The sequence below is a fragment of the Poecilia reticulata genome, chromosome 5, assembly GCF_904066995.2.
Source record: "Poecilia reticulata chromosome 5, P_reticulata-male-v2, whole genome shotgun sequence".
Lineage (NCBI taxonomy): Eukaryota > Metazoa > Chordata > Actinopteri > Cyprinodontiformes > Poeciliidae > Poecilia > Poecilia reticulata.
Window position 1 is genome coordinate 32,485,486 of NC_088834.1, and position 14,294 is coordinate 32,499,779.

Below are 14,294 nucleotides of genomic sequence, written 5' to 3' on the forward strand. Positions count from 1 at the left end.
AGCTGTAGAACGGAGACCGAATCGTTGCTCGACTGCATTGTGACTTCAAAAACGGAGTAAAAGATCACTGCACTCATTCAGATTAAACCTTTGATACAACTTGTTTTATTTGCATGGCACATGTTTACAATAAGAGTCGTCTCTTATTAGCACTGGCCCAATTCACAGACATGAACTCATTAAACAATGTTCTGAATTTCCTTCTCCACAGTCACTTTGCTGAACGGGAGATGTTTGCAAACTACACTGAGGATAAATATGGTTTTATTACGGTTCAACAAAACAGTTCACATTCAAACTACACAGGCAGACCATACCCTGCTTTACCAGTTTAAAGATCAGCCATATTGCAAAAGCAAGGCGGTAGAGTAGCGCTGGAAAAATAAACACATCAGACTAAGCAGTTTTTACTGCAAGCATGATCAGGTAATAACAAGCCGGTCTTGCTATTACTTTGACGTATTCTTGTCGCTAACAGGTGACCAGCGAGAGTTTAGATAATCTACTAGCTGATTCTGGAGAGTGAAAGTATGTGTGGCTCAAGAGAACAGCTGAAACAGATTTAATTACAGATTCAAACAAGCCTGGTGTTTCTGATGCAGGGCTGGACAGGCTACAAAACTAAACCATGTTCCTCCAGCTCCCACTGACCTTCTGCTTTCCGCTAATGAAGGGATCGCAAAACTGACCGCATTGGACCAACCTCTACGAATAAATGTTTTGCTGTCATGACCACTGGTGAGAGCATCGCCGCGTCTGTGAAAACCAGGAAGTGGAAAGAGTCAACACGGATTGTCGCCGGGGCTGGCCGCTGGGTCGGTGGGGTTCCTGCTGACCGGCGTGTGAGGGCTGACCTTTGCCACTCGCTGTTCCTTGGTGTTTGCACAGTTGCAGGGAAAGAAAGTGCAGGAGGCGCAGGTTGACTTGCAGCATGGCAAGAAACGGCAGATGCTGAGCCGCCACAGGAACCAAGCAGGCGACCAGCAGCACCAGCAGAGAAACAAACCCCCCGCCACTACACCCAGGACGATGTATAAAGCCAGCAGGGAAGAGGAGGAGGAGGAGGCTGCAGTCAGGAAAGGAAGAAAAAAAAACAAAAAAAAATTAGAGTTACAGCGCTGTCCAAACGTTTGCCATCAGGAGTGGAAATGTCAAGCTGAAAGTTCTTTCTACTTCATAGGGGAGAGACTCTCTTTTAAACAGCAATGAATCAAAAAGCTGTGAGTTCAGAAAGGGCTGTCTCTGGTGTGAGGGCAAGTTTGTTTTTATTTGGATTTTTAAGTCAAGTTAAAACAGATTCGTTTTGTTTTTGATCTGCCAATTTTAAAGCAAAGTAACAATAAAAATACCTCAATAGTAAAATGTTGGATTAGAATCAGAATTAAAAGTCAGTCTCTTATTTTTCCACAGATTATTCTGCTGTCTCCTGTTTAATTAGTTCAATACACGCCAAAGATCCTGCTGAATCTGAGCGACATTTCCAACTCAGCTCTTAAAGGGGCAGTGTTGTGTTTTTCAGGCACATAGTGACATTTTATAGCACAGTCCAGTAACCATGTTACCTTAAGTTGTTAAAAATGCTGCATTTATCAAATATGACTTAAAAGAAATTTGACGTTGCAATTTAATGTCTAGGAATTGGCCTTTTCTTATTTTTAAAAACTCCTGCTCTTTCTGAAACTCCCCCTCTATCAACCCTTTTAGACGTTTTATACAGTGGTTCCTATAATCAGCTAAGCTGATGGGTTAGGGTTCCATCAGGTGTTTGCAAATTGCTGGTGGCTAGTCTTTTCACAGCAGACAATAAACCGCTTCCAGCAACTCACAGGCCAGCCAAAACAGGAATTGGTATTTGAGTATACTTATTACAGGTTATTTAAAGCCATGTACAGGTAGTTTTAGTAACTATTTAGGGTTAAAAGCAATCCACCAATGACGTCCAAGAGGATGTTTGGAAGCTGCAATGTTTCTGCTGTTCGAGTAAAAACAAAAAAAAAAGACTATTTTTCAAACAGTACTTACCAGTTACTGACTCCCGCCTCAGACTGCTGCCTGTTACACTGCAGTTCAGACACGTCCCACCAACATGGGTTGGCAGACTCACCAAGGACAGGGTTGGTGTAGAAATCTGGGGCGAGCGTTCAGCAGGTGAAAGCTGACCTGATGTCCAGCCACAATTTTATTAAAATGATAAAATGGTGAAAATGTATTTTGGAGCTTTGGGGTTTTTTTGTTTTGTTTTTGCACAAACTCACCTTTGCAGCCTGTTGTCAGATTTTCCTCCAAGTCACTTCCATCTCCACAGTTGTCAACGACTTTATCGTCACACACAAGACTGACGGGGATGCACTTTCCATTTCTGCAGGTGAAGTAGGGCTCACTTCTACACTCTGACTGGTTGAACCCTGAAAATGTAAGTGTCAAGAAGTTTGCATTAAAAGGGAAACTGCCACCATAAGGACATATTTTACAACTTACAGTGCTCTCCTCAATGAGAGCCCCACTAAGTGGGAGAGAGACCCCTGACAATGATTATGAAATTGCAAGAGTAATTGAGTAAAAATATATATATATATTGTGGTACTCTACTTGAAGATAGGTTTTGGTTACTCAGTATGTCTGTATGCAGCACTCATAGCCCTTCATCAAAACTCTCACTTGGGTAATCTGAAGGTTTTTAACTCAAAATGTTAAACTTCCTGATAGTGAAGAACTACAATAATCCAGCCTTGTTTGTAACAAACACATGGATCAGTTTTTTTTTTTCTTTGATTGTGGGACAGGGTTTTTTTACTTTAGAAATATTGTGCAGAAGGAAGTCCTAGAAATTTGTTTAATATGGGATTTAAATAGCTTGTACTGGAAACCAAGGTTCATCACATTTTACTGGAGGTGAGACTAGGTCATCTAGGGTAAGACGACTACAAATTTGCATCCTAGCGTCAGCCATAAGTTTGTCAGTATTTTGGAGAACTAATAAATCCAGCCAGAGTCCTAGAATCAAGACCTGCTCATGTCCCATAGTGAGATGAATGCTGTCTCTAGGAATCAGAACTAGTTTTTTCTGAAATCTTCATAATTGTCAAAGCAACCTGCATAGTTTTCTCAACTATGCAGTCATTTGGCCAATGACCAAATGACTGCATGTAGCCAAATATCCCGTCAAGGGTCACATCAGGAAAGGAACCAGAGAAAAATTTATTTTAGTGACCCTGGATTAGCCCATCCAGGTGCCGTTAATCTCTACAATGCCCTTACTCAATTCATGCCAATCCTTAGGCAGCAGTTTCAGGTAGGATTTTATGTTGCCCATTCTGGACCCATGAATACACATGACCATGACCACTGCTTCAAACTACGCTCCTACATACCAACACCTGTTTGGTCTCACATCCCAGCTGACTCTTAAAAATGGCTTTCTGCTGCTGCATTCACATTTAGGAAAACCTTGTAGCTTCACAGTTTTTCTTGGTGTGTTTAACTTGCTTAGGTGTTACAATAACCATCCATCCATCCATCCATCCATTTTCTAACACCCTTGTCCCTTAGTGGGGTCAGGAGGGTTGCTGGTGCCTATCTCCAGCTAACGTTCCTGACGAGAGGCGGGGTCACCCTGGACATGTCGCCAATCTGTCGCAGGGCAACACAGAGAGACACAGGACACACAACCATTCACACACACACTCACACCTATGGAGAATTTGGAGAGGCCAATTAACCTGACAGTCATGTTTTTGGACTGTGGGAGTAAACCGGAGTACCCGGAGAAAACCCACGCATGCACAGGGAGAATATGCAAACTCCATGCAGAAAGACCGGGGCCGGGAATCAAACCCAGAACCTTCTTGCTGCAAGGCAACAGCTCTGTTACGATAACCAACAATAACTTATTCTCTATGGCAGGTTGCAAGTTTCAGTTTGTTTGAACATGAGTTGAACCTTTATTCAGAACGTCGATGTGTCTGTCCTACCCAGTCTGAAGGAAGTGAAATCTCCAACAAAATCAACCCTGGGCTGAGTCCCCCGCGTCACCAGCCTCAGGGTCAAGTAGTTTCCTGTGGACAGCACTGGCCGGGGAGAAGTCTTCCCGCAGAGGGGAGGCCCAAGAGCTGGGGAGTTCCGGTCTCTTCCGTCATAGAACTGAAGGTAGGAGCCGGCATAACACGGGTCTTCTGGGCTTTCACCGGACGCGGGATCAAGTCTTGAGTTGAGAAAGGCGGAGCTACGTGAGGACTCTTGGGCGAGAGGGGCGGGGCTTAAAGGAGCCACTCTGAGCAAACTGTAGACTAGGAAAAAGCGAAAGTAGAACTGGACCTTGTCTTTAGGTGAGCTGGCCTGCATGGTGAGGTGACAGTCGGTCCCCATGGTCACAAAGTAGTACTTTTTGGATTCCTGGTGTGACTTGACGATCATTCCGTCTCTCCGGATTGTTTGGCCACAGAAATCCACCAGGTTCACTAAAAAAGAAGAGAAAAAAGTTACTGAATTATTCCAGTGAATAGTAAAAACACGGTACGAGACTTCACCTGCCTTTTTTAAACAAATGAAAAGAGTGAACCATTGGTTTTATTTCAATTTTATTCATACAGTGCCAATTCAGAACAAATGTCTCGAGTTTTAAGTTTTTGCCATATTTTTGTAACTGACCTTTTTAATGCATAATTCTTACTGGGTTTTTTTTCCAATTTATGACCATGACAGGGTTTATTAGCACCGTTTGCAAGGGGAACAACTGAATCCTCTTGGACTAATATCAAAGTATGCTGTTCTTACCCTGTTCTTACCCTGGTTGACTCACACTAGTTATGATGTCATTTGTACATTATCATAATGTGATGCGACAAATTAAACATGAACTAGGTCAGTTAAACATATCACTCCAAAACCGTTGAACATATTAAACATTGAATTCTGTTTTTAAGACTGAAAAAATAAAGGCCTACCTCGCCAGTCTCCATGTTAGAACATTATTTGAATAAAAGCAAAGACTTTAACAATGAACAATGAACAGCCACCTTAAATATTTCAATAATGTTACAGATGATCATACTGGTCTGCAAATAAATAAGCAAAGTGATCAGAGTTTTGACAATCTGAGGAGCAACTCAACGCTCATCTATAAGCAAAAACAGAACAGATGGGTGGTGAAATCCAGCTCCTCCAGCCCCACATCCACTCACTGGTCTACCAGCTACTGGCTCTGGGCCACAGGCCAAATAATGAAGAAATTTATGACCATTACAGGGTTTATTAGCTCTGTTTCCCTTGGCAATAACTAAATCTTCCTGGACCGACCTCTAGGAATGTCCCAACGGCTGGAGACAGGAGCCCCTGTTGATGGGAAATGGCTAAAAACAAATACAAAACATCAAAGCTAGTGTCTGCTTACGAAAACCGTATAGTATTCACCGAAGTGCTGATGTCAATGGAACATTACTGAGTAGAAAAGGGCAGCACTATGGTTTGGGACAAGCTTTCTTATTGGTGACTCATCTCACACTTTGTGTCCATTGTGTAAAAAACCCCAAAACGCCCATACTCGGTCCTCGAGGGCCGGCACCCTGCATGCTTTAGTCTCTCCCTGGTGGTATTAACCTTTTCAGCATGTCAATGTTCTTCTTAGGTCATCTAACAAGCCATCTTTTGATCCAGGTGCATTAAACCAGAGCGAGAACTAAAACATGCAGGATGCCGGTCCTGAAGGACCGACTTTGGGCACCACTGCACTAGACTAATTCAGTTTTTACAAATAGAATAGTCATGAATCCAAATTACAGTTCTGACATCATTGGAGGTCAGAACTGTAAAGTAAATTCACCAAACATTTTATTTTGAACCCACAATCCTCCTTACTACTCTCCAAGTAAATTAGAAACCTTCTGTCATTTTCCAATTTTGTGTCATTTGTGTGACGTCAATGGGGAAGTTGTGGTCAAATAGGTCTCCTGTGCGAATATATCACCCATCGTCATTTGTTAAACTTCTGAATATTGGTTGTACATCACCCAACCTTCTCTTCCATCTATCATTATGAGCAGTGGTGTCCAAAGTCGGTCCTGGAGGGCTGGCATCCTGCATGTTTTAGTTCTCTCCCTGGTTTAACGCACCTGGATCAAATGATGGCTCATTAGAAGGCCAAAGAAGAATACTGACATGCTGAAAAGGTTGTTACTACCACCAGGGAGAGAACTAAAGTATGCAGGATGCCGGCCCTCAAGGACCGACTTTGGACACCCCTGGTTATGAGTGTTCCCGTACTGTCTGGAAATAATTAAGATTTTAATTCTTAGGGGATTTTCCTAGTAAAAGAAATTAAAGTTGAAAATGTCAATATTTAATTAAATGAAGTTAACATTAATTCAAAGTTATTTATGAAAAGTTTATTCTTAAGAACAGTTGGAAATAATTCCAAAGGAACTAGAAAAATTGCTGTTCCATGAGAAACAGCCGCGAGAATGCAAATCTGCAGAATGATTGCTGCAGCATGTGCAAGAAAGAGCAGAACAAAGCTTTAGAAGTAGGAAAAAAAGCAGAAGAAAGCTACAGTCATACATGGTAGAAATCTTTTGCAATATGGTAAATTTAGCAAAAGATAAAGCATAATTCAGCAAAAGCAGAAATTTACACAAAACTGGAAATATTTGAAAAAGTACAGTAGTAAAATATTTTAAAAAGTACAACAGTAAAATTCAGCAAAAGATATTACATAATTCAGAAGCAGAAATTTGTATGCAACCTGAAATGTTTCAAAAAGTACAATACTAAAACAAGGCAAAAGATATAGCATAATGCAGCAGCAGAAGAACATTTTGATATATGAATTGCTAAAATTGATTAAAGTGTGCAAAAGATCCTTGTAGATAGTAAGACCAGTAAAAGCAAAAAGCATCTGCAGAAAGGTAGACAAAATAATGCTGACACACAGATACAAAGAGCACAAGAAAGAAACACATTGAAGAAAAATAAATAAAAGAAAAACAGAAACTTAAGTGTGACTGCAGTAATGTATTCTCACCTATAATAATAAAGAAAAACAGAAACACGTGCAGCTGTGTGCATGTGACCAGATAAAGCAGACAAAACACATTAAGAAAAAGAGTCCTTTTGACCATAACACAATGTTCCTTATAAATTTCTTGTAACATTTTTGGTCTGTAAAGACGCAAGATTAATAGTTTCTTTTAAGAAGGAGATTTTAGTTCCATTCGTCTTTATTTTTCAGAATGTAGAGTCAGGGCTTCTTTCTATTTTTTTTTATATATAATCCGTATGTTTGTCCTTAACTTGATTTTTGTCAGCACATAAGCTCCAGTTCATACCAAACTAACTTTTAGCCACAAAAGAGATTTTTTTTTTTCGAATAACAGCTGAATATGCAATCGTGTTTCTAATGAGTCAAATCTCAGACTGTTACATTGAACATTTTAATATTTTAATGTGTATTTTCTGCCATTTTGTAAATATGGCAATGTTCACAGAGCAAGCTATGTCTGTTGCAAAAAATAAGAAAAAAAAAAATCAGTTTTCAAAAGTAAAGTATTGAAATATTTTTTGTTTCACTCTATTGAACATTGTGATTTCATCAAATTTTGCTCTATTTTCAACAAATCATAATAAAACAAATTTGAACTGACAAACATCTCCAGCGATGACTTTGGACAGCAAAAATACTTTTACTGTACATTTAAAATATTTTTTTCGGTGTTGCACTTTTTAGCAGCACAAATGCCTAAGCAGTGACCAGTCCCGCCATTTTGGATGTCAGAGTTACGACACTGGGAGTACTGTCCCAATTGTAATCTGCGCACTCAAACCTTTATGTGCATTTCAACTGAGTCCACACTTTATAGAGTGGCATAGGGTGCAGCCTGAGAATTGGGACTAGGAAATGACACATCAGGAAACACGCTCTTTAGGGCAGAGCTTAGATAGAGGCCTAGAAACTCAGTCAATCCTGTGATTGGTGGCTTCCTGTCCAGCAGGAAGTTGTGAACAGAGTTTAAAAGTTGCTGCAGGACTGCAGACATTCACAGGAAGCTGGACCAGCAATGACTCTGCTGAAAGTTCTGCTACTGCAGCTGGAGCTGGGTGAGTTGGACACATTTCCACTGGCTCTCAATGCTATGAATTATGTTGATCTGTGCTTTATTTCTTTATTTATTTCTTTATTTATTTCTTTATTTATTTTTGTTCATTATAAAACTGTCATGTTGGTTCCTTATTTCTACTGTGTGGATTTAATTAGCTAAAAACAGCAGCTTTCTTCTCCAGGTGTTGCAGTGAGTTCAGTGTCTCTGCAGAAGAGGATCATTGGAGGTCAAAACTGTAAAGACGATGAGCGACACTATCATGTGAAGGTCTATAGATATGATCACACAAAATATGAAATCTGTGGAGGATCTCTGATCAGTGATCAGTGGGTTCTGACTGCAGCTCATTGCTGGAACTCAAATCCAGGATGGTAAGTGAAGAAAAGTTTTACTGAAAAATCACCAATAACTGATTGTTTCTTTAACAATTGTGTCTTTCTTGCCTAGGGCTAATGAGGCACATGTAGGACTTCATCCTAACAGGGGTCGAAGGAACATTTATCCAATCACTCAACGTGAGGTTTATAGAGACAGCAACAGTCGTGAACATGACATCATGCTTCTGAAGCTGCAAAGCAAAACAACAATCCAACCAGTCAAACTACCTGACTGTCCAGATACTCTCCCACTGTAAGTTTTACCTTCTCAACTTTCAGAATTTGGTTCTTGATCTGCCAGATGAGACAAAGTTTATCCAGGAAAATTTTTGACCTCTGATCTCCCAGAGTTAGCCATTTTTCTTAATGTGATTTATTTTTAGCTTTGTTTTTCTTGTGTTTCAGCGGCACCAAGGTTCAGTTGGCAGGATATGGAGACGTAAGAGTTGGCCCTTTTAACAAAAGAAGTGAGATGAATGTTCATGTTTTTGTTATTACCTCAAAATGATTCAGATAATTCAAATAATTTTTTGACTCTCTGCTGAAGCTGAACTTAGAAACCTTGTTGAAGTTTTGATTATCAAAAACTCTCTGAGATAAACTGCTTAAAGCTGAAATAGAAAGTTCTGAGAAAACTGTGCGCTTAGCCTGAAAATTTGAACAAGTACACATTACAGTCCTTCCCCTGTAAAGTGAGCAGGATGTGCATGAGCATTGATCTACAGCACTAAAACCCTCCTCTGATTGGTTGTTTTTGACCTGAAGTGGTGCATTTCTGCAGATAGCTAGAAAAAAGGGAGGAGATCAAGCTTTTCATAGATTATATGTCTCAAATTAACTATGAGAACAGTGACAGTTTTGATAAAAATGTAAGAGATACATTTTATACAAGTAACATCCTGCAGTTTAATAACCACAGACAACAAGGCGATATCCTGAGCAAAATGTGTCAACACTTAAACAGACCTTACATGTTTATGTTGCTTTTCTTCTACAGTCACACATCGTCCAAATGATCTTCAGTGTGCAGAGTTTAATATTGGTAAACATGAAAAGTTGGAAGAGCTACTAGCAAAAGACGAGGACTTTGAGTTCAGTTACCAGAAGTGGTACAGCGTGAGCAGCTCTAAGAAGGACACGTCTTTCGTACGTCAGTCTTTAAACAATTTTCTGCAAAAAATTTAGACATTGTTTCTATCTTACTGGATAAGTCACAGCAGTAAAACAACAAAAAGCTTTGTGTTTGTGACAGGGTGACTCTGGTGGAGGATTTGTGTTTTTGTTCAAGAACAGGCTGTTTGGCATTTGTGTCTTCACTGGAGATCCACTGTATGCACTCACTGCACCAAGTGCTTTCCTGGATGTCTGTGCCTACAAGAAGTGGATAGATGACACAATTAACCAAAACCCCTAGGTTGCTAGGTGTCTGTATTGTGGCTAAATGTTCCCAGCATCATAAAATCATAAAGTTCAAGTTAATCTTTAAATTTCACTTTTCAGTCGATTCATTTTCTGGTTTACAGCTGAATTATTTGGGGATTTAAGTTAATGTGTACAAGTTAATCTGTAATAATATCTTATTTCTCAATAAGTAAAGATACTGATTGTAACAATTAGTAAATAAATAAATGGCTGTTATCTGATCAGATTGTCTCTCTTGTGCTTATTTCTGGTTGTTAGTGAAGAAAATAGCACATATTGAACTTTAAAGGCTGTTAAACAAACTTAGAATCCAGAAAAACTACTTCCAGAACAGGAACATTAAAAATTTTTAATAAAGTCCTGAGGATACTTACTTACTTATATTTATCTAGCAATCCATAACAGGGATTAGAACAAACTTAGAATCCTGAAAAAAAGTACTTTAGCAACTACTCTTTATTCCACCAGCCCAGAAAAGGAATTAGACCAGAGGATACTTATTCTTTTACTTTTCTTTTGCTCTTTCCTTTGGTTTGTTATTAGGCCAGAGCAGCAAAAGTGCCATGAAGGCCTATTGCAATCATAGTGTTAATTATTAAACACTATGATTACATAGTGTTTAATAATAAACATCTAAAATAAGTTGTTTTTTTGGGGTTGAAAAAAAAGTTAAAAGTTGTAAAATAAACTTTTTTTGCAAAATGTAGCAAAAAATAAACATTGCTATACAGAAAAGTTATATTTTGCTGTATGACTGGCGATATTTTACAGTACTGCATAATTCATCAGAGGCAGGAATTTTTATAAAACCTGAAATATTTCAAAAGGTACAACAGTAAAATTTTGCAAAGATATAGCATAATTCAACAGAAGCACATTTTGTATAAAACCTGAAATATTTCAAAAAGTTCAGTAGTAAAATATTTGAAAAAGTACAATAGTAAAATATAGCAAAATATATAGCATACATTATTTCTGTACAGGTAATTATGCATAAACAGAACCATTGTGTTTGTCAACAACCAGGACAAGTTCAAAACACGTCAATTACTAGAGTTTATACCAATAACTGACAACAGTTAAAGAATCCCACCATAGGATTATATTGTAACCCTGAAAACATTCTAAAATCTGCATAAAACTTAAATCGCTATCGTGGAAAAACCAAAAGAAATATCAAAAGACATTTGAAGATAGTTTAAAGTCTTGTGACTTGTTGAAAAGTTGAATGGAGTTTATATGTTGAAGTAGGCAGAAGTAATGAGCTGTGTAAAAGCAGAATATTTTTGCAGGATTTTGTGGAATTTTGTAGAATTTCAATGTATTTTAATAGGGCAGAGATTTGCATAATAGCGCCAATATTTCAAAAAGTACAATAGTAAAATTTAGCAAAAGATATAGCAGAAATCTCCAGCAGAACGTTTTGATACATGAATTAGCACAATTGGTTAAAGTTAGCAGTAGTTAAACGCAGTAAAACGTATGAACATAATAATAAAGAAAAACATAAATTTAATTAGTGAGAATGCAGTAATGCATGTTGTTTTAGCTAAGAGAACAGTCAGTATTAGATCTTTGTAGCTCAGGGTGATGAAAATTAAGAGAAATCGCCATTAAAAACGTTTCTCAAACCGGAAGCTGCAATCGGAAGCTAATTTCCTCAAAATGATGAAAAACACATTTGACAGTCGACATCTGTGTCGAACGTCAAACACACGTTCTGTGAGAACGTCCACATGGAGCACAATAGTCCCGAGCTACAGAGTTGTTTTCATATAAAGTCGCTAATTTCTCAGCTTGTAGGTCGCCATTTTTGTTGTGACTGTGGCCAGTAGCACGTTGACTGGAGCTAATGGAGTCTAAAGCAGAAGTTGAAGTCTGAAGACTCCGCCCCTCCTCATTTGCATAATGAGGCAGAAAAGCATACAAAAATGTAAAAAGAAATAAACAGCATTAAAGAAATAAATATAGTAAAAAAAAAATAAAAAAAAACAGCAAAGAAAGAGTAAACAATAAATATTCAAATATAAAATACATAAAAATAAGCACTTAATAAAACTGAAATTAACTGATATGGTAATTATTACAAAACGGGTTAAATAAAGCCAATTAAAATGATATAAAAATTTGTCTCAGTGTGTAATTTAACTACTGCCAACGTTTATTTATCTACTGTAGTTTTTTGTGGATTTAGCCTTATCCTTATTCATTTATATACCGGCTAGACTACAAAGACTAACAAGTAACGTGTCTCGCTGTCATGTCAGGCATCTAATTTTTAAAATAGAAAAACAGGGAACATAAACAGCGGATTGAGTTTCACTGACTCCCTGCTGTCTACACAACTCTATACGCTACTCGGCGTCGTAGCTGTTCATTCACCTTTTCGCTTTTAACGAGGATCAGAAGTCTTACCCGATTCGATGGCTGAACAACAGAGAGTGTTGAAGCAGAGCAGGAGCAGCAGATCGCGATTCGGAGGCTTCAGCTCCATCTTTCCACAGGTGGAAAAGAGGAGAACGAGGAGGAGGAGAGAGGCACTGCGAGGCAGCAGGAGGATCCCCGTCTCAGCTGAGTTTTTTTTTTTTTTTTTTTTTTTGTGGGACTATAACTCAACTCTGTCGCAGAAGTTTCCACTGTTCATCATTTATCCAAGGCGTTTTCAGTTGATCCGTTCAGGTTATATTGCACAAACCTGCCATTTTATCCAGCTGCTGAAGACTATCAAAACTATTGGGGAGTGACAGGAAAGGATACATAGCGCCCCCTGTTGGCCACTCTCCCTACTAGTGTTGTCCACACTTTGTTGTGTGGACAACAAAGTCGTTGCTTCCTACTAGTAAAATGTCTTTTTTTTTTTTTTTAATCATCTGCTACTTTTCAATGTTCTATGCCTCGATTATTGAAATAATTATCAACTAATTTAGTAACTGATTAATGTTAAGTGGAGCATGGAGACTTAAAAGGTGATTTGCTGAAAGAACAGAGCAGTAATTAAGCAAAAACTGTAAAACAAAACATAAAAAAGCCCTTCTTATTCAGAACTCAAGTGGCATAGATTCACCTTCAACTGGTTCATATTCTGTTAAAAATGACCTTTTTGCTATTTATTGATTAGTTGATTTAAAAAAAAATCACTGTATTGATACTATTTTAGAAAGATTAGGAATTCTATGTTTGGATTCTATACCCATAATTTCTTTTTTGAGGCTTTCATGTTGGTGCTCTTAATTATAATGTAGAGAGACATTATAAAAAGCTACGTTTAAAAAAAAAAAATTAATCATATTGCTGCAGTGCTAAAGGACTACACAACACTCTTATAAAGTGTGGCTACATGTTGTTTGATCCCATGTCTGAGCTCACCTGTGGATAGGACTGCTTCTGGGATAAACCTGCTGTGATAACAGCTTCTACATCTGTAATCCTGCTGAGAGGCGGGATTCCTGCTGAGGCAGAGAAATACACACTCAGGCTGGAAGGGATGGTTTATTCTTACAAAAGAAAAAAAATAGGACACAAAACTTTGGACACAAAACATAAAATTACAGACATGTAATGAAAAAATATGAAGAGAAAAGCAAGTCTTCAGTGTATTGACATACCAACATGTTTATAGTCATTGTTGTTCCTGGGGTGTGATGGACTGGTGACCTGTTCCACCCCGTCACCCTGCAAGGACAGGCGGGTTTAGATGAATGGATGGATGAATTTTGAAGAAGATGGAGGAAAAAAAATATCATCCTACCTTACTTAAATCTTTCCAGAACTTTCTGTAATTAGGATTTATCTTTAAAATGATCCTTCTTCTTAAAGTTTTTTTTTCCAAAACAATTTATTTAATAACATTTCCTTACAGAACAGCGGGTCTACAGTCATCAGTCTAAAACTTAAATGACTGTTGAAAAGATGGACAATAAAATGAAAAGCAATGAAAATCTAAAGTTCCTTTAAAGAAGGCAACTGAACCAAATCAAAGAGAGCCAGGTGCCTAATATTTCTATGATATTCAACTTCAAAAATCACACTTCTGGGGTGTGCTGTGCTGTGATGGCGCAGGGGTTAAGCACAACCCACATATGGAGGCTGTAGTCCTCGACGCAGCTGTTGCAGGTTCGATTCCCGGCCTTGGTGACCTTTACTGAATGTCTTCCCCCTTCTCTCATTACCCACCTTCCTGTCAATTAACTATCAAATAAAGACCACTAGAGCCAAAAAAATAAAAATAAAAATCACTTCTGCAATGTGAATACACCAAAGTCATATACCAATGCCTGTTCTTAAAACCTATTGTATACATTTCATAATTGAAATATGTGAAAAGTTTTGAGATTTTTTTCCCCTCTACCTGCCTTGCAGGATCATGGGGAGGTTGATGCCTGTCTCCAGGGGTCAAAGGTTGAGA

At 38.4% G+C, this 14,294-nt stretch overlaps 2 protein-coding genes across 4 annotated transcripts; one reads left to right on the forward strand and one right to left on the reverse strand.

The window, feature by feature from the left end:
• Positions 1-82: 82 nt before the first annotated feature.
• Positions 83-13,430, reverse strand: ldlrad2 (low density lipoprotein receptor class A domain containing 2). 3 transcript variants are annotated; one of them, XM_017304597.2, is made up of 5 exons: positions 13,256-13,430; positions 3,972-4,457; positions 2,256-2,405; positions 2,023-2,128; positions 83-1,066 (listed from the first exon to the last, which is right to left on the reverse strand). In XM_017304597.2, the coding sequence occupies exons 1-5, from the start codon at positions 13,428-13,430 to the stop codon at positions 727-729; spliced, it is 1,257 nt and encodes a 418-aa protein (XP_017160086.2). In that variant the 3' UTR covers positions 83-726. The 3 variants fall into 3 exon arrangements, with proteins under 3 accessions (XP_017160086.2, XP_081463631.1, XP_008408564.1); XM_081607505.1 differs by having other exon boundaries at positions 2,023-2,160; XM_008410342.3 differs by lacking the exon at positions 13,256-13,430 and adding an exon at positions 12,305-12,610.
• On the forward strand, positions 7,961-10,749 carry LOC103465468 (glandular kallikrein-like). Its single transcript, XM_008410341.3, has 6 exons — positions 7,961-8,088; positions 8,272-8,461; positions 8,538-8,720; positions 8,873-8,934; positions 9,465-9,613; positions 9,720-10,749. Exons 1-6 carry the CDS (start codon positions 8,049-8,051, stop codon positions 9,879-9,881), a joined length of 786 nt encoding a protein of 261 aa, XP_008408563.2. The 5' UTR covers positions 7,961-8,048; the 3' UTR covers positions 9,882-10,749.
• Positions 13,431-14,294: the final 864 nt, after the last annotated feature.